The sequence below is a fragment of the Molothrus ater genome, chromosome 16, assembly GCF_012460135.2.
Source record: "Molothrus ater isolate BHLD 08-10-18 breed brown headed cowbird chromosome 16, BPBGC_Mater_1.1, whole genome shotgun sequence".
Taxonomy (NCBI): Eukaryota; Metazoa; Chordata; class Aves; order Passeriformes; family Icteridae; genus Molothrus; species Molothrus ater.
This window is the reverse complement of record NC_050493.2, coordinates 3,614,352-3,634,194: the sequence shown is the minus strand read 5'-3', so window position 1 is coordinate 3,634,194 and position 19,843 is coordinate 3,614,352. Positions and strand designations below refer to the sequence as shown.

The following is a 19,843-nucleotide window of genomic DNA, read 5'->3' as shown; positions in this document are numbered from 1 at the left end:
TCATGTTCCAAAGGAAGACAAGGACAACTTCTGGTATTTATTGTCTGCAGTTTTCTCCACACAAATCCTTAAAATAGTTGCGTTTTTCTTTCATTTTGCCAATGGCAAAAGGAATTTGTCTTTCTTACACCTTTTACTCTTCTCTGATGGCTGGAGGTTTTCTAACATCTGGAGCAGCAGGCTGGTGGCCAGATTTCTGAAGGTGTTTAAGCATCAACAGATGCACCTGGGTACCTGGAGGGATTTTCCAAAAGCATTTTGCTGTAATTGCTTATGATATTCTTCACTTCCCATCCTGATCTCCTCCGTAGCTTCCCTATTCCTGCCAGTTTTGCATCTCCTTCTGCAGACCTGAGTTGGATTTTGCTTCTTTTCTTACTTTTAGTCCCAGAACTCCAGGGAACTCTACAAAGAGAGCAGAAAAAAATTGCTGCACATGGTTAGATTTGGGTAGACTTTAGTATCCTTATAAATACTGATGGGATGATGAGAGAGTTTGTGCTTTACAGCAGTAGAACTTCAGTACAGGCAGGGTCTTAGCATAGATGTGATGTACAGAGAAATCAACTGTTTGCCTCCTTTGAAATGCAAAATATTCCTGTGTTGCAACAGGATGGCTAAATTTGCCAGTGGATTTGGAGCACTTGTGTGGTTTTTTAATTTACAGAGAGCTTCCTTGTCACGCTTGCTCTCTATTCCGGGGGTCATGTTTGTGTTGTTATTAATAACCAGGTAAAAAACGCACTGAAATTTGCCGGCAGAGCTGCAGAAATTAGTGATCCGAGCTGGTTTCCTCCGCCGGGACAAGCTGCGGGAGCCACCACAGCCCAGGGTTGTTATTCCAGAGCAAAGAGCCTGCAATTTCCATCCTGCAGTGCCATCTATAGCACAGCGCAGAGCACAGCAAACCACGCTCCAAAAATCACACCACGACCTAAAAAAAACCCCAAAGGAGGCAGCAGGCTGCGCAAGACCTTCCTGCCGTGAATTAAATTGGCAATTTAGGGGCCATGGCCCACGTTGTGTTGGACTGGATGGGAGTGGAGGTGTGAGTATCAACTGCCCTCCTGTCTGGCTGACCATAATTTTTGTGGGGTTTGCAACACAATTTCATCCCCTTCAGATCAATGTAGAAATGGCTCCCTTTCTCCAGGGGACAGCTCAAGATACACCAAATCAGAGGTGTGAAACCAAAACCCATTTTGACTCTGATGAGCAAAGGGAATTTCTCTTTATTTTTGATTTTTGAACCAGATGTTGCTTTCATGCTCTGAAACCTCTGAAACAGCTGAATGGATTTTCTTCAGACTCCTCACATGAACAAAAATTCACCTTTGGGCTGTGAACAAGCTTAAGAAATTGCACTGTGATGGAGATTATTTTTTTCTTCCTCTCCCCTCTTCCTTTTTTTTTTGATTTTGAAAGTTAAAAGGATCCTAAAATAGAAGCTGAGAATTGGATTAAACATCTCTCTGTTAACTCTTAGCACTGCTCCAAGTCTGCAATTATCATTTCTTAAGGTGCCTGGCTCCCATCCTTCTTAGACTTCCAGCTGCCACCTTTTTTAGTAAAATAACTGCTAGAATAATGTTGAGGACCAGCCCATCTCTGGCTCACTGTGAAGAGGGAACTTTGCTGAGAAAACTGAGAGAAAGCCCAGGTTTGGCCCAATTTCATGTGCCTCCAAAACTGACCTCTGAGACTGGGGAAGGAAAAGGAGATTGCAGGAGAAATCCCACTGTGCTCCTCATGACTCACCAGCATCCTGTGGCTGGAGGGGCAGAGTGTGGCAGTGCCAACTGCTCTGGCCTGGGCCAATGTGTATCATGAGACCTGCAATGTTAACAGAGCAGAAAAATCACCCAGGTCACTGCCAGGAATGAATAAACACCTCACAGACTTCTTTCCTGACCTAAATCTGGCTAGAAAGGGACATGAGAAGTAAAGGGTGTAGTTATATCTAGACCACCTGTAGTTATGTAAGAAACCTTGCAATACTGTGGAAATCTGAGGTTTGTTCCCATCAGTTCTCTATTTTCCAAGATCAAGCTTCCAACAGAAAGGGTCATAGAATTGTAGAAATTTATAAGTTGAAAAAGACCTTTCAGATCACTGAGTTCAATCATTAATCCAGCAGTGCCAGGCTCACCACTGAACCACATCCCTAAGTCACACATCTACACATCTTTTAAATATGTCCATGATGCCTTATGCCAACAACAGCCTCATGGGAAGAGTTATTAATAGTCTTGGGAAATGCATATCTGCCTTATAACAGTCCCTTTCTGTGTTGTGTGGGAATACCTAGGTGTGTTGGATGCTTGAGGAATGTTTTCATTGACAAAGGATGAGCAAAAATCATCATCTCCTGCTCTCACCACTAATTTTCAGTGCCTCCATTTGTGCTGATGAAATGTGTTGCACCAGAAACAGGGCAGACAAAGCCCTGTGTTAGCACAGGAGGAAAGCAGGGTGGGATTTGTGAGTGTCTGGATGAGGGATTTCAGTCACCCAAGAGTGCTGGAGATGGAGGGGGAGCCATTTGTAACCTCTGGCAAGGATTTGGTGGGAGCAGCCCTTCCCGTGGAGGAGCCAGACAGACTCTGAGCAGACAGATGTGTTTGTCAGCTTGGCCACTGGCTGTTTTAACAGAAAATGATGTGCTAAATCAAGCCCTGGGAAACAAACTGCACACTCAGCGTGGCTGGAAGGCTGGCCTCTGGCACAGACAGCTGCTCTCAGCAGAGGCACATCCACCTCCTGCAGGACCTGCCACCAGGATCTGCCTTTGGCAATGCTGGATGGAAGGAGCAAAAGCCAGACACAAGGACAGCTCTAGCAGCTGGGTGCTGTGTTTGCTGGCAAAGTGTGTGTGTGCTTTTCCAGGGTTTCCTCTAAGGAAGGTGCAGCATGGTGCTGCCTGGGGTGGAAGCAAGCAAATATGCCCAAGGAAGGATTGGAGCCTGCTTGGCTAAGGGCCTTTGGGCAACCCAAGGTGCTCCTGGAGAGATGAGATCTAGATTGTGGGAGCAGCATCTCCTGCTCTCAAGGTGAAGGCAGGAAGGGCTAAACCAGAAATTCCCTTTAGCCCCTAAGCTAACAAAATCAGCAGTAACCCGCAGCTATTTACACCTACAGTAATTCCTCCCAAAGTTCTTGCGAGCCCAGTTCAATTTTCCTTTAATTCCTGTGTGTGTATCTGCAAATGGCCGATTACTTGTGCTAGACCCTGCCAATAAATTGTGTGCTTATTTGTTTCCCTTCCTTCCAGAGTCGCTTTGCATTAAGCACCACTGCAGCGTGCTCAGGGGTTGAGGTAACGCCTCAGTGGCCTCATAAAACAAGTTCTTATTGAGCACGGCCTCTCTTTCTCACAAAATGAGCCCTTGGAAGATGCAAGCAGCTGGAATATGGGTATTTTCATGGCCATAAAAACTTCATTTTACTTTTATTGCTATTGAAAAGCCCTGGATAGGTGCATTTCTCATCCAGCTGATTAATCTGAGGTTAGAGGCCGCCGCAGCAACAATTACACAGATATGTACCTCTGTGCATTTGGAAGCAGTGTATCTCAACCTCTTTCCAAAAGAAAATCAAAGGCAAAGTGTTGTCAGCATGGAGACACAAAGAATACCCTCTCTTTTTCATCTGAGACTCCAGCACAGGCTCGCTACGCCCACTTAAGGCTCCTTTCAGCTCCCAACGTGCCTCCGGGTTGCCTAGCAATCCTAACAATATTTTATGAGGCCTTATTCCAGAGGCACATTTTGCTAATGCTGAATTTTAGATAGAAGCTTCAGGAGAAACACAGAGGAAGCCTGAGACAGTATCACTCCAATTTATTACAGCCAGGATGCAAGGTGGGGGAAAAATAAAATCCCAAATTATCATGCTGAGCCAGTGCTGCCAGGGATGGTCCTCATGCCATGGGCAGCACAAATGGGCATCTGTGGCTGTGCCCAGGCTCCAACCAGGCACATCCCAAAGGGAATGGATGCTGCCAGCCAGCCTGCCTGCTGCAGGCTTCTGAGTAAACCTCTAACAGGAAGAAATGATGAGGGAAAACAGCTTCTGGGTGAATGGGGCAGAAAGGATTCAGTACAAGCAGCGGTGGTGCCTTCCTAATGTTGGGTGCCTCCATGGCCAGGGATTGTGCCCCAGGGTGAGTGATGCTGGGAATCAAAGGGGCTGAAGGGACCTGGGGCTCCAGGATGCCTTGGAGAGCCTGGAGGGAGTTTAGACTCATTGGCATCCACCCAATTTCCACTCTGAGCTATACAGAAAGTAAAGGTACAAAAATCTATAAATCTGTTTCAAATCACTTTCTCTTGATTCTCCCTTTCAGCCCAAAGCGAGCACATAACCCAGCATAATGAGCCCTTGGGGTTAGAGTCAATGTAGAGTCAACATTTCTGAAGGCTACCAAGTTCCTATTTTTATCTTTTAGTTTGGCTAATGCAAACTTTGCCCATAACCCAAACTTTCTATAAGTTACTTTTAATGGTTAGGGATTTTAAATCCTACCTTGAAAAAGGAAAATAACATCCTTGATCCAATCAAAGATTACTCCGTAATAGTTTACTCCTGTTAACGTAAACTGAATTTGATTCAGCCATTAAGTTCTTACATTATTATTATTTTGTTGATGAAGAATGACCTTCAGTCAAATTCAGCAACAGTTTCATTTCTCTAAAACATGTATTTATAAGAAGAAAATCAATAGGTGTTTTCATGCTTTTCTATTTCTCTCTCATTTTTGGTGAAGTTTGTTGTTTTTTTCCAATTTCCAGGGTGCACAGGCAGCCTTTTTAAGCAGGTAAACATGACCTCTCCTTCCTGTAAAGCAAGTTCATCTGCATGAGGGAACTGGTGAGTGAAAAGTGCTCCAAACTGAAGTGAGACACTTGAAAGAATCTCATTGATTCTTTTCACTGGCCAAGCTGAAGGACAAGTAAATTGGATTTTTAAAATCCTTTCACTTTTAATACAGTATGGTATTATTAGTAATGTGAGTAAGTAACACTGTTTACAGCAGATGTTTTTCTAAAGGTTACAGTGGCCTTGGAAGTGATGCCTGATGGTTGTAAATCCAGGGTTTCCCAGCACTTACATCAAATGTCCTTAAGGTAGAAACACACCTAATGAATGCAACCAACCAGAAAGGGGAGCACAGAATGAGAAAAGTAGAGTTTCACCCTTAATCCAGGATTTTACTGGGAACCATCATTAGTGCTGGAATAATAAACAGAAGTTGGGTTTGCTCAGTGCTTTAGAGGTGTCTGAAGAGCAGGATATTTTAGGAGAGTCCCTCCTGCAGCGTCTGCTCCCTGCTGAGAGGCTCCAGTGATCCCAAAAGATGCTCAGGTCCCACTGAAAGCAATTATGGTTTACAAGTGCCTTTGCTAGTCCCTACTTCAAGGATAACCTGTGTTGACAGCCAAAGCTAAGAATAGATCACAGCAACTCAAATTTCCTCTGCTTGGATGCTACACAGGGGCTGAAGTCCAGGGATGCTCCCACATGGATCCCTGGACACCTTGGCTGCGTCCATGTCTGGGCACTGGACTCCTCCCCTCTGCCCTTGGTCCCCTGTCTCTTACTCGAGAAGAAACAGAGCCACATGAACACCAGCCACCACATCATTATTCCTTCTGTTCTGATCCATCCAAAAGCGTGTTCATGGTGTGCATGCATCCCTGGGATGCTCCAGGCAGGGAGCCTTGAACAGGGTGAGAAAGGCTGGATCCAGACCTTTTCCTTATTTTCCTGGCATGGTTTGGTGGGGCTTTTTTGTACTTGGAAGGGAAATTTTTGGTATCAAGCAGGTTAATAGGTGACAGCTGATTAAAAGAGTAAGGGAGGCTGTTTATTTTGGTGGGGGAATTTGCTGAAGAAGCAGCTGCATGCAGCCATTCCAAAGGCTGGGATAATGCAGGGTCTGGGCTGCTGGGTCATGGCATAGAGGTGAGGTAGCAAAGAGGCCATTTACACACACAACATGCTGGCTTTGGAACTGATTCCAGACCTTCCTGTTTGGTTTATGCCTGTGAAAATAGGGGAAGGATGCTGGGATCAGGTGTGACCACTGTGGTTTTGGCAGCACATTACACAGGCTGCACCCCATGATAGATACATCATCATAGGTGTGGATCCTGATCTAGGACTGGGGACAGTAAACACACACATCCTGTGCCTTTTGTTTAAATGTTTTATAAAAATACAGGACAAATTTTGTAGCTTTTCTGTCTCCTCTTGCTTCTCAGGCAGCTTGTAAAGCAAGATATTTAAGATCAGTTGCTTCCAACCCTCCAGACAATGCATGGAGCTTGTTTTCAGCAGTGACAGGCTCTATATGCTGCCGTGGCTCATAAAAGTCCAAAGCCATATTCCTTTTGGGCTGAAATGCTTTGTGTTTGGTATCAGATTTTATATTTGATGGTTCAGTTGTTTTCAGCTGTTGAAAAGTATGTGGTGGTTTTTTTTTCCTCTGTTGACATCTATGGATAGTGAGAAAATGAGATCATTCAGAAAACTAAAGCAAATAATTCAGACCTGGCTTGTGGTGTGCACTTCATCCTGGTCCAAGTTTCAAGCCAAAATGAAAGTTAAGTTAGCTAAGCAGGTTTAAATCTCAAAGTACACAGAGCAGTATAAACTGTATGAATTATTTTAACTACAACCCATGAAATTGTATTGCTTTTGTAAAAGTATCTTGACAACAAATATTCTTGTTCAAGGCCTTCCAAAGTGAGGTATCATGCATCAGACAGGCACTGGCTTGGATTCTACAAAAGTGACAGCATTTCTGCATGGGGAATGAGCAGATCATATAATATCTTAGGGAATGGCAGAGTCTGGGCATCAGCTGTTCCTAGGGCCTTACTGTATCTCAGAGAGCTTGCTGTGAAAATATATTCTTGATAAGTGTGATTCAAAAAAAATATCTCTGAAGCCTAAATAAACTGTGATAGAAACATTTCGAGCATGCTGGAGTTTACAGTAAACAGGACCACAGCTGATTTAAAAATGAAAAAATTTCATTACTATAGAAAGCACAGTCTCTGCAGGCTGTGCTGCTCTTGGGAGGGAGCTAACAGACACAGCATCTCATTTAGCCCTGTCTCTGCAGGCACCAGGCTGCTGCTCAGCACCCAGCACAGGGCACACAGCACCTTGCAGGAGGCAGCCCTGACAAGCAGGGTTTAAGCGGTGCCCCCTCACTACAGGGCAATGTTTCCCTGCCTTTTTCTCTCTCTGATTCTGCTCCCTTCAGTTTAGCAACCTACTGGCATTAGGGGAGAAAAGGGAGGGTTTGTGAGCTTTCAGGACTGTGAGTGCTCCCACCATATTTCTGACTCAATGATGTTGTTTTCTTCAACCTTCTGAAGAAGAAAGAATTCCTCTATCAGTGGATCACCTCCTCCTCAGGCCAGCCCTTTCTTATCAGCCCATTTGGATTAAAACCTGGCTCTGAGCCACTGTGAAAGATCTGTAAAGTTGTTCTGACAGAGGGAAGGTATTTATGAGTGTCACAGATGGGATTAGTGTGCTGCTGTCCTCCCCAAACCCTGAGTGCCTGCTCACATCCTCAATGCCACTGTGAGCCTTGCATGTGTCCTTCCAGTCAGACAGCCATGCCATGGATGCAGTTTTGGCAGGCAGGGACATTTTTATGGCAGTCCCAGATCAGGCACAAGGGTCATCACCGAGAGACATAAAGATCCAGTTAAAAGCACAGATGGTCCAACAGAATTGAGAAAACAGGTAGAAATCCCATGGGAGGCTGAGTTAGACACCATGCAAGTGTGTGCGTGTGTCAGACAGATACTGTGATGTGCCTGAATATATTTCAAAACAATGAATTTTATTTAAATTCTTGCAGCTGCTTGGTTAAGAAGAAAGTCCTACCAGACATGTATAAGTGCAAACCCCTTTTTGTTCCTGTGTCACATCACAGTGATTTCCCTGAGACACAAAGCAGAATTAAAACCCACCCAGCTGGAAAGAGAAGTGAGGCTGCTCCTGAGCTCAGGTGTGCAGGGGAAAGTATCTCCACAGATCCAGGGCACATTGCTCATCACTTACACTTCAAATCAGTTTGGACAAAAACCACAACAGTGTTTAAAACCTACTTGATGGCTGAGAGAAGGGAAAGGAAAAAGTGCTGCAGAGAGATTGGCTGGAATTTGAGGGAACACTGCCCTCTTCTTTTGTATTTTATCAAAGTGTTTGTGAAATGCAGGTGCTGAATTCTCTGCTTGCTTGCTAATGATGCACACTTACATCAGTGGAAGCCTGATCGTCATTAACCCCATGAGATTGGCACCATGCTCAGGAGAAATGCTGGACTGGGCTGGCACAGAGACAGCAGACTCTCTTTTCCTTAGAGTAATTGCTTTCCTTCACTCTTCTCCTCCTCCTTCCCAGGTCAGGGCTGTGCACATTAGGCTGCCTTTCATTGTGAGCATCAATGTATTGTCTGGCTGCTAGGTAAATACATCAAGTGGCTCACGCCCAGCGTGCAGCTCTCATCATTCCTCTCTGTCCAAGCTGCTTTTCAATGATGCTTTGGTCTGAGGGTAGAACAGATTTCCTGCAGTGCTGAAGCTGGGCAGATTCCTTGCTGAATTGGGGCTTGATAAATATGTATTGAGTCTCACGAATCGGAACAGTGAGCAACAGCCATGTGAAATGCTATAGAAATGCAGCATTTCACTTGTAGAAACTCAGTGTTTCTAAGCAGACACCATCCAGCAGATAAAAGCAGAAACGTGCCCTTTTATCACTGTTTTTGCAAGATTTGTGTTTGCCCAATGCAGTGGTATCTGGGTGACCATAACAACCCATTACATTCATTTGCCCACAGCTGATAGCATGAAGCAGATTCTTGCTGTATTGAGACAGTCAGCAATGACACACAGCCAAACAAATATTTGACAAAGGACATTTGGGTTTCACACCACTCTCTGAGTAACCCTGACTCCATCCCAGCTATTTTCTGTTCTCACAGCTGCTTTGTTTGAATGTTTGATTTCTCCTCCCAGTTCAGGTTGTCCTGTTGCACAGAGAGGTGAGGCAGGGCAGCATCTCAAAATGGCTAAAGGCATCTCTGTAAAGTGCCAGGAGGGATTATTTCTGCATGTGCTTGTGTTGCTGTCACACCATGGTAGTGCCTGAGCACAGTTCTGGCTGGAGCAGGAGAGTTTGATGGCCAGGGATGGCCAAGGTGCCACTCCCACATCCCCATCTCAGGTGGCACAAGGACTGTGCTCGGCTCCCTACACCTCTTAAAACCTGGCAGGCATCTCCTGCCCATCCAAATACTTTGGTAGGCAACTCATAGAGTTAAGAAATTTGGCCACATCTGCTGACACATCTATCTAAAACCCTGCAGAGGAAAAGGAACAACTATAAAGTCCAGCCATGCAGGACGAGATAAACTCAATTCAAACAATCTTGAGTGCGTTTACATCAGGCATTTACACCGGGGCAGCTGGCGTGACTTTAAGCAGGATTAGCTGACAGGAGGAGCACAAGGCATTGCTGTGGCTGAAGGGCCCTTGGTTTGATGCTGTTGCAGGGCAGATTAGAGCTGAGCAGAGCGTTGCAGGCTGCCAGCAGAGCCCTCTGTTAGAAGCTGAGGGAAAGGATGCCGCAGGCAGACGGGGCTGCTGAGACACGGTGCTAAGCACAACCCACCAGGCAGCTCAGAGGAATCCTGTTTCTGTACACCAATTGATCACATTGTGCATGAAGCTGGGATTTATCTCAGCAGTGGTGCTGGCTTAAGCAGCAAATGCCACTACTCAGAAGAAATTTCCAAGTAGAAAGGAAAAGACTTGTTAGAAAAATCTCATCAATTGGTGTGGCTGGAGTGTCCCAGTGGCTGCAGATGACCATGACGCATGTGGACATGCCCACTGACATCACCAGCTCCACAGCCCTGGAGCAGCAATGCTGCATCAGCTCTGTCCTGAGCAGCTGGGGGGCCTTTGAGCAGGGCAAGGATCTTCCCAGCCAGCCTCACGTGTCAGCCCTCAGGTTATTCCCTAACTGGAGCTGCAGAATTCCATAGCCTGTATGGAATGTGGGAGCAGTAACAAGACCCAGCCCTGCAGTGACATGTCTCTTGGCCCCACATCAGAGGGCCACACAGGGTTGCCCTGCACCTCCTGTGTTTGGAACCAGAGCCCTGCTCCTGCCCATGGGGGGTTGGCTCCTGCCCTGACCCAGCCTGCCCACAATGTGTTTTCTCAGGCAGCCCTAGAAACAGTTACTGACAACATCTGGTAACAGCCTCACCCTATTCCTGGTCCTTTCAGGATCCTCCTGGTCAAATTTGGGATTTAGAAAAGCTTTAGACATGAACTAAAATCTCTGGCACTGCTTTCTATTTTATTTTTTTTTTTTTTTTGGCAGGTCAGGCTGCTCTGATACAAGGTCTCACCCTGCTTGCTGCCACTCACCTGCCCACCAGGCTGGGTCCATTTTTAAGCTCAGGTAACAGCACACTCATCCAGGGGTGGATGGAGTAAAAGCCTGAGCCAGCTCTTGTCAGGCAGCATATGGCTCTGGCTCTACCTGATGGCCATATTTTGCTTTCTGGCCACAAGCATTTGCTGATGCTGAGCAGTTTGGGGCAGGAGAGGAGCTCAGATCTCAGCTCAGACCACCTCCCTCCTCCCTGTGCCCCCTCTGGATGCTTTTCCTCCCTCTCCTGCAGCCCTTTGCTGTGCCCAGCTTGGCTGAGTCTCTCTGAAGAGCTGACACTGGTGCAGAGGAAGTGGCATTGGTGTTTTGTGCTTTTCTCTCTTCCCCTCACTTGGTATTGAACTGCAGAGGCAAAGAGCACTCACTGAAGACGGTGTCTCGGGTGAGATGTCTAACGCAGGTCCCGGCTGCTCAGCAGTCATTAAACATCTCAGGGAAGATGTTCCAGGAATAGGGATGTTAACCTTGTGGTCCTGGACCAATTCCAGCTCGTTTAATTACAGTTTTCATCGTTGAAATCTGCTCTGCACTTTTGACCAGTTATGGGATTTTTTTTCCCCATCTCCCTGAAACTGTTGAGCAGCCTTGCTATGAGCTGACACATTCCCCACACAAGCTGAAGCAATACAAACCTACAGCTGCTCCCTCTCCCAGATTCTCAAATTCATTGTATTTTCTGATTACTTAACTATTCAGGATTCTGCAAAGTATCACCAGCTCACCTATACAGAAACATTTTTTGTTTAACCTGGATATATGTATATATGGATGTATAGCACAGACTGTACATGAGCCAAATATATGCTGTTGTGGCACAGGATATGACCTTTATCATTAATATAAATATAGATAGAAATATAAAACATAATCATACAGAAATATAAAAAGTAATTTGAAGAAATGCTGTAGTGCAAGCTAAACAACCTACACAGTCCTTTATAAAGAAAAACTGTATGAGTATAAAACTATATAAAATCACTATATGATAATATACATTCATATATGAGTGTATATATTTTTATATATATATAAACTCTACAGAAGGGCATTAAGGTGTTTTAAACCTCACACCTTTGTGGATGTAGGATGAATCTCCCCCTTCAGCAAGCCTCAGCAAACAGTCCAGGGTTATTAAGGAAGTGTTTGAGGCCAGGTTGGATGGGGCTAGAAGCAACCTGGTCTAGTGGAAGATGTCCTTACCCATGGCAGGGGTTTGGAACCAGATGAGTTTTAGTGTCTCTTCCAAGCCATGATTCCATAGAGAGGCAGCAGAAGGCCACTGAAGGCAGCTCATGTCAGAGACCAGACCCCAGCCAGAGGATGTATGTGCCCCTGCCCCACAGAACACCTGGAGCAGGTTGGTTTGGGCTTGGGGCATCTCTCCAGCACAGGGAGTTGTTTATGAACTGGTTTGGAGAGAGCATCTTTAGTAGGAACTGCAGTGATAGGACAAGGAGTAATGGGTACAAATTGAAAAAGTGGAAATTTATGTGAAATATTGGGAAGAAATTCTTCCCTATGTGGGAGGTGAGGCACTGGCACAGAGTACCCAGAGAAGCTGTGGCTGCCCATCCCTGGAAGTGTTCAAGGCCAGGTTGGACAGGGCTTGGAGCAACCTTGGGTAGTGGAAGGTGTCCCTGCCATGGCATGGGCAGGAACTGGGTGATCTTTAAACTCCCTCCAACCCAAACCATTCTATGATTCCATGGAGAGGCAGCACGAGGCCGCTGAAGCGAGCCCATGTCAGTGACCAGAACCGTGCCGCGGCACGGACCGGCTGCCCCTGCCCGCAGAAAGCCCGGAGCGCACTGCGGTGCGGCGGGGGCAGCCCCGCGGCTCGGGGGTGTTTGTGCGGCGGTGCCGGGGCCGGCCCGGAGCGGTTAAACCGCCGGGAGCGCCGCGCCGGGGCCGCTCCCTCACACCTGCCCGAGCCGCGCTGCCCGCCCTGGCCCGCAGGCGGCGCCGCGCGCCCGCCGTTGCCGCCCCCGCCCCGCGCCCCGGACCGCGGCGGGGCGGCCGCGCCCGGCGGAGCTGCCGGGGGAGGCGGCGGCCGGCGCGGCTCCCGCCCCGCCCCGCGTCCCCGCCATCCCCGCCCCGCCGGCCCCGCCCCGGAGGCCGGCACGCTGGCTCGCTCGCTGCCGGGGAACATGGCCGAAGTCGGGGAGGACAGTAGCGGGGCGCGGGCTCTGCTGGCGCTGCGCTCGGCGCCCTGCAGCCCCGCCGCCGCGCCCCCTCCCGGGCCGCCGCCCCCGGCCGCGCCGCCCGCCGCCTGCACCGGGCCGGTGCTGGCGCGGCTGCAGGGCCGCGAGTTCGAGTTCCTCATGCGGCAGCCGGCCGTCACCATAGGCCGCAACTCCTCGCAGGGCTCGGTGGACGTCAACATGGGGCACTCCAGCTTCATCTCGCGGCGGCACCTGCAGCTCAGCTTCCAGGAGCCGCACTTCTACCTGCGCTGCCTCGGCAAGAACGGCGTCTTCGTGGACGGCGCCTTCCAGCGCCGCGGCGGCCCGGCCCTGCAGCTCCCGCCGCAGTGAGTGCCGGGGGCCGGGGGCGGCGGGGCCGGGCCCGCTCCGCAGGGCAGGAAGGATCCCGGCGGGCGGAGAGGGACCCTCTGTCCCGGGGAGGGGATACGGGGCTGGGCGGAGCGGGGGCTCCTTCGAGGAGGGGACGGGGAGGGGTCCCTCGACCCACGGAGCAGGCGGTGAGCTGCCCGTGTCCTGTGCAGGGGATGTGCGTCTGCCAGGAGAAGGGCCTGAGGTGATGGTGAAGGGCCACAGCTGATGAAGGAAACAGGGGTCAAGGGTCGCCCTGCCCACCAGGGGTCTCAGGGGATAGTGAGGGTCGGTCTCTGAATAAGGTGGAGGGCTTGAGATAGCATCCCTCTGCTCACAGAGAGCCTTAGGGGGCAGTGAAGGTCCCAGCTTGAAGTTGGTTACAGTGGGTGAGGAACACTCACCTGGTGGAGGGCTTGAGGTGCTGTTGAGGGACATCTGCCTGATGAGGTTCTGAGCATCAGCATGGGATGTCCTCACCTTCCCAGCCTTGCTGCCATCATCTGTGGCTGAGAAAGAAGATGATGTTCGTTGGGACTGGGGCTGCTCCCTCTGAGAGAGCCATGTCTCGGGGAAAAGTGTGAAGAAGTGTAAGCCCACGCTGCAGGGTGTCCCCCATGGTCATCGTCCTCCATGCTTGCCTGCAGACAGACTCATGTTCAACTGGTGGCTCTTAAGGGTTTCAGAAAGACAGAGAAGAAGGAAGGACTCTCAGTGGGCTAAAACTTGCTACACCCAAGGCTTGTCTTCTTTGGAAGAGATCTAGCGGAAAAAGTTGGAAACCACTTTGCCAGAATTGCTTACTTAAGGGTTGGCAAGTTAGGTATTGTTCTTGGTGTCTCTTTGGAGCAGCAGAAGAAAAGGAGTCAGGCCAGGCTGGGAATGATGCTGCTCACCAGGACAGCAGGTGCCCAAGGGTGACTTTGCTTCCTTATGGAAGGGGAGAGAGGTGCAGAAAGGTTTGCTGTGCCACCAGGGTCTGTGCTCTGTTAATTCTCTTGCAGAAAGAAGAATGAGGTTGATGTTATTCTATTTCTTCCTCTGAAAATATTGTTTATAGTTGCTGAGTACTGTCCAGTGACTGCAGTGCTTCACCCCGGGGCAGCAGCGTGATAGTGGTGGGTGATGTAATTCCTGTGTGCATCTCCTCAGGTTGTTCCAGACTGCCTGTGCCTAATGCCATCTCTGAGTGCACTGTAAAGACAGGAGATTGGGGGGTTGTTGTTTGTATAAAACATCTGTTTTCATCTGTCACGTTTTGGCTTAGGCACTGTTTACCTCCCGCACCAGGGTCCTGGAGTTATCCCTCTCTCGCCAGCCTGTCGCTCAGGGGAGAGTTTTTTAATTACTCATTTCCTCTGCAGGCTGCTTCATTTTGTACTTAGTAATTTACTTATAGCTCCCTAGCTGCTCACTCTCTGAGGCATTTTGGTTTCTAACGTGTTTCATTTTCTAAAAGAGATGTCCTTTAGTGTCTGGTTAATTAATCTGGCTTTGTAAAACAAGACCACCCGAAGCCCTGGGCACTTCTGTTGTCATTCCCTCTGGCTCTGGTATCTGTGCAAGCTCTCTGCTCCCTGTCGTTCTGTTTCTTCACTTGGTTAATCATAAGCATTGTGACAGAAAACTATGTCAAACAGCAACCTCATTGCTTATTTCTCTCCCCTTTGCTCCTGACTCCTGGAGTGGGAATGGCAACTTTCCTTCTGCGTTGCTTTGAAGGGAGGAGTTTAATGTACACTTCTGAACTCTACACAATAAGGCATCCTCATAGCTTGGCTGCTGGTTGGGCTACATAAATAAACTTGGTGCTCCTCCCTTTCTGACTTCCAGAGTAGGAAAATGTTTTGCATCGATCTAAAGGAATTTGCCCCCTTGCTTCTATCAGGTAAACAACTCCTTACTGGCCAGTCAAGGGTTTGTAACTCAGACCAGGAAAAAGAAAATCTTGTTGAAGCTTGGCGTACAGGTCTTGATTGAGGCTTGAAACTGTCTGCTGTTATCTCATTATCTCCACTCTTGAAAAATCAGGCAATTCTCTCCCAGTCACCCTCTCCACACACACACACACACACATAAAAAAAATCTCTCCCCAGTAAACATAAAGTGCCATTTCTTTCCTGTAGAGAAGCCTGTGTGCTTACTGCCAGGTAATGTTGTCAGGAGGACAAAGTGAGGACGGGTTGTAAGTACACAGATTTTACACAATGTTTTCTGCATATTATGGTAACACTCCTGCTGTGTTTGATACAGCCACACCTTTTCCGTGTACCAGCAGAATGTACAGTTTATGTTCAATCTCAGGATTTAGTGACCATTCCATCCAGTGTTTTAGAGGGAGGTCCTTGTGATGTGGGGAGCTCTTACTGGCAATATTCTAAAAACCAGTTGTTTGAGTGGCTGTCCTCCCTATTCCCCCCACACCTGTGAAGAATGGCAGAAATGTGCAAAGTGCTGTTTTCTTTGGACCACTGCAGTCACTGCTGCTGTTACTTTACAAGCAGAGGAAATGCTTGTGCATCATGAGATCGTGAATGGAAGCAGAAGGTTCCAGGAAAAAGTGTCTTTCAGTTGTAGTTCATACTATTCGTCAAAAAATAGATGATGAGCTCATAAATTCTGTTTTCTGAGGTTCCTTCTCACTTTACTATTTCTGTGTAGAACTTCTCTTTTCTAAGTTTTCTAAGTTTAGAAGTAATTCCTGAAATGTATGGAGGATCTTGTCAGGAGGGGTTGGAAAGGAGGAAAGAGGGGGAGTTTGAGACCTCTCTTGAAGCCTGTACTTACCTCCTGTCTCAACAGCCCTACTCAAAATCAAGGGCTTTTGAAAAGCTTTGTATCACTTCCTCCATCAACGTGGTGTGTGTGGATTCTCTGCTGTAACCAGGATTGTACTGCTGGGCAGGAGTATCATATTCCACAGCTGTGTTGTTATGGGAGGCTGTATTTCACAGATGTAATGACATAACTATACAGTATAATTAAACAGTAATAACCAACAAAGAGGACATTTCCTAGAGGTTAATGACAGTTAGGAGCAAAGTGGATCAAAGAGTGGAGGGCCTATGGTACAGCTGAAGATGCTTAATCAGTTTAATTAATAAGTGCCACACTACAGCAGACATTACAAATATAAATCAAGATGAAACGATGGAAGTACTTACATCAAAAATAAGTGCTTCAAATCAAATTAAGGATTTGTTAGAAACTCTTTTTATAGCTTGTGATGTTTTTTTAGCTGTGCTGGTGGGAGCTGGAAATCTGTAGGTAAATATCTGGGTATTTTTCTATAAGAAAGAGAGGAACTCAAAACTACCAGGAGGATATGCACTAGGTTTTAAAAACTCTTGATACCAACAAAAGTGTAAGATATAGCAGGAACCATTAAGTGCAGTATTTTTTTCCTGTTGAAGACAGTAATTTCTTCAAATTTGTGGTGTAATCAGGTGTTTACAGGATCAGGTTAATGATGAATTATTAACTTGTTCTTTGTTTTCTTCAAAATTGACTCTGTTTTAAAAATAATTGGCAGTAATAAGTTAGACACTTCAGTAACTAAAATAAGCATTTGTTTAGTTATTTATTTATTTTGTTCCCTAGAACAGAAGGAGCTGTAGCAGTTGAAAGTTTAACTTGCTAACCTGAATTTTAAGTAGCTATGAGTCAGGTCTTCAGATGCTCCTAAATACAAAAGTTCTATTGACTAAACCTGCGAGTGTTGCTTGAGCATAACCTGATAATAGCACTTGAGCTTTTTGAACTGTGAGCTCAATAGATTGGAAAATGATGCTTGTCTGGGAATGTTTCATGGGATATTTGCTTATGGCTGCTGTGACCATTTAGAATTTTTGCAGTAGCATAATTAATGGAGCCTGAAGTTGGTGTTTTTCAGTGTAAATGAGTTCTTTCAGTATGAGGTTTCTAAGCATAAAAACAAGTTTTTAAACCTGCAGTTCTTTTAGCATTTCGGAAATAAACGGAGGAGCTTTTTTAGCTTGAGAATAAATTCAAGGGAAGTAAATATATGGACGTAGGAAATCAAATTAAAACACAGAGTTAAAATAAAAACGTTATGTATATAAGCCCCATTATAAATTGAAAACTTACCATGCATGTCAAGTTTTATTAAGAGTATGCTGCTTTATTTATAATGGGATTTTTCTAGGTGCTCAATAAACTTGACAAAAATAAATAGTCCAATACTCTGACCACACACCAAGGTGCTGATCCTGCAGAATTTTACACGTGCATTAATCTTTCCATATTGTGAGTACACGAGTTCCCTTTGGTGTTTGGGTAGTGGGGGTGTCTCAGCAACCAGAAAATGGAGAATTAGATCCAATTTCTAAGGGATGTGGCTGTACAGTCCGATAGCCAGAAACCCCAGGCACTAACTCAAGTTTAAAAAAATGTCATATTCTAGGGAAATGGAGATGTGCACAATGCACTGCAGTGTTTTGGTGACCTCCCCAGCCACTCCAGCTCCATTCTTGTGGTTGGAGCGATGCCATCACGGTGGGCACGAGGGAGGGGAGGGTGTCCTTGCAGCTGGGGGCAGCTGCACACCCTGTGTACACACCAAGGAAATGCTTTGACCACAGAACCACAACTGCAGAACTAGTTGTTTCTGAAATGCTGCATATGTATGTTGTCTCTGGTAGCTCCTCAGGTAGTTTTGCTTTTTAAATATTGCATTATCTGCATTTGCAACAATTTTCTTGTTTTTGTTCTTTGTTTGAAATACGTTGTTTGCTGTGCTACAGCTTGTGGATGGTGGTTTTACTCTTGCTAGAAACCCTTTAAAGATTTGCTTTCTTAGTGCTTCATCTTGTATTTTTCATGCTCTTACTTAATTTCAAAGACTGTCTTCGAGAACAGGTTTTTTTGTTGCACAGCAAGATGTGATAAAGGATTACCTGATTTTAATTATGGAATTCATGTCAAGTAATAATTTTTGGCTAAGCAGCTCAATTTGTCATGAGTTATATTAAACGTTTAAGGGAAAGTTTCTCTCATGTGAAACTGCTGCTCAATTTGTTGATTCAAAAATAGCTGTGCTGTAAGTCAGGTTGTGAATATAAACTAAGGTTATGCAAAACTCAGTGTATGTCCTTATGGATTCTTTTAAACCAGGCTTGGTTCAGCTTAGCTGATGTGTTGATTATGAAAAGATTAATCTAATGAGAACATGCCACACTTGTCTTGTACAGTTTTGTGTGGAGTCTCAGCTATAAAGTCATAAATGTGGATTCAAGTTGTGCTGGTGTAACTTCTTTGTGCTAGCAAACTCTTAATCATGGCACGTATCCTTAGGTGACTGTGGCTTCCTTCCTGTGGGTACTGTTTTGTTTTCATATAAATCTAGAGGATGAATGAGTGTAAAAGTTTTTGCTTTTCTGAAAATGGGGAATAAAAATGATGAAATCTGTAGTAATTCATATCCTAGTTATTTTGGTGCCAGCTGTGTGAGCATACTCATGGTAGAGCATCTGTCCCAGTAACAAATCAAAATAATGCTGTTTGCTTTGTTCTTTACCCTCCCTCTCCAGGAAATGTGATAGGCAGCCTTGCACTGAATAACTGAGAGCATAAATGACAAGCAGATTAATGTGCCTGTTGTCTTTGTCAGCAGTCTCCCAGTAAGTGCTCCACTGGCCATTTGGCATCAAAGCTGTTCTGTGGGACACCAAATTCTCTCTCTCGGTGTTGCAGTTGCCTGGAGGAGTAGATGTGGCAACAGGATGTTGGTAGAGAACAGGGAACTACTTGAATTTGCCACTTATGCCATGCAAATAAAGGCTTATTGCTGGCCCAGGTGTGGTAATTAGTGTCTGTTATTGAGAGGAGTTTGTGCAGGGATGTCAGAAAGCAGAGCCAGCGAGGGTTTGGGGGCTGCTCTGTCACAGCCTGGGGTGACAAAGGGGACACAGGCTGGTGAGGTGCTTGTTAAACCACTCAGAGAGCTGACAGTTCCCTCCAGCTGGCTTTCCTATTCTGGGGGGATCTCTGCTAGCACTCAGCTCCATATCAGCTCCTCTGGCATGTGGTGATTTACTGAGTTCCTTCTAGCTCAGTGCCTGAGCAGGGTCTGGGTGTTCTGCCATCAGAGCCAAGGGGCTCCGTCACAGAAATGCTTCACAGACCAACTTCACCTCACTGCTGGTTGGATGTGGATGAGACAGCTTTCCTTTCCAATCCAAGTGGAATTGTGGTTAAAAAAAGAAAAATCATGTGCTTTTGAGTTGGTGATGTTAATGAAAAGGGAGAAAATTTCTCATTTGCTTTTAGTACAGATTCTTTCCTTTCCTTCTCTTTAATAGCTGTTCAGAGCACAGAGGCTTCTCTCACATGTAGCCATGCCCAACACCAGCTTTGTTTCATTCTCTTTGGTTCAGTCCCTGTACATCCAGGAGTTTCCTGAGGTTGAAAGACTCATGACTGAGATATCCACTGTAAAGAAAGAATATCCACAGGGTATTGGGTGGTGAAGGTCTTTGTTCTCTTACAGTTGAATATGCTTTGCAGCAAATGCCTAAGAAGTCCCATGAGCTTGTGTGGTGTTTTCTGGCAGGTAAACTTAGGTTAAAATGTTGGTGTATGCATCTGAAATGCCTGATGGGCTCTGATGTAACTGACTGCAAAACTGAAATCAGGGAAAATGTGGAGGTGTCATTTTTGCAGTGATTTTTTTTTTCTTTGACAAATTTGCAAGATGAAAAAGCTGAAGTGTTTTTTTTTCTGTCTCCTGAATTTGGGCTATGGAAAGGCATCTTGATGTACTTCCAGACATGGTTAATCGA

The 19,843-nt window shown here is 46.2% G+C and overlaps 1 protein-coding gene across 1 annotated transcript in view; it reads left to right on the top strand.

Moving 5' to 3' along the window:
• The first annotated feature begins 12,638 nt into the window (after window positions 1-12,638).
• FOXK1 (forkhead box K1) overlaps window positions 12,639-19,843 on the top strand; it is a 56,206-nt gene continuing 49,001 nt past the window's right edge. The window contains exon 1 of the mRNA XM_036392382.1: window positions 12,639-13,021. Within this exon, the coding sequence (XP_036248275.1) occupies window positions 12,639-13,021 (383 nt within the window). The remainder of the gene's footprint in view (window positions 13,022-19,843) is intronic.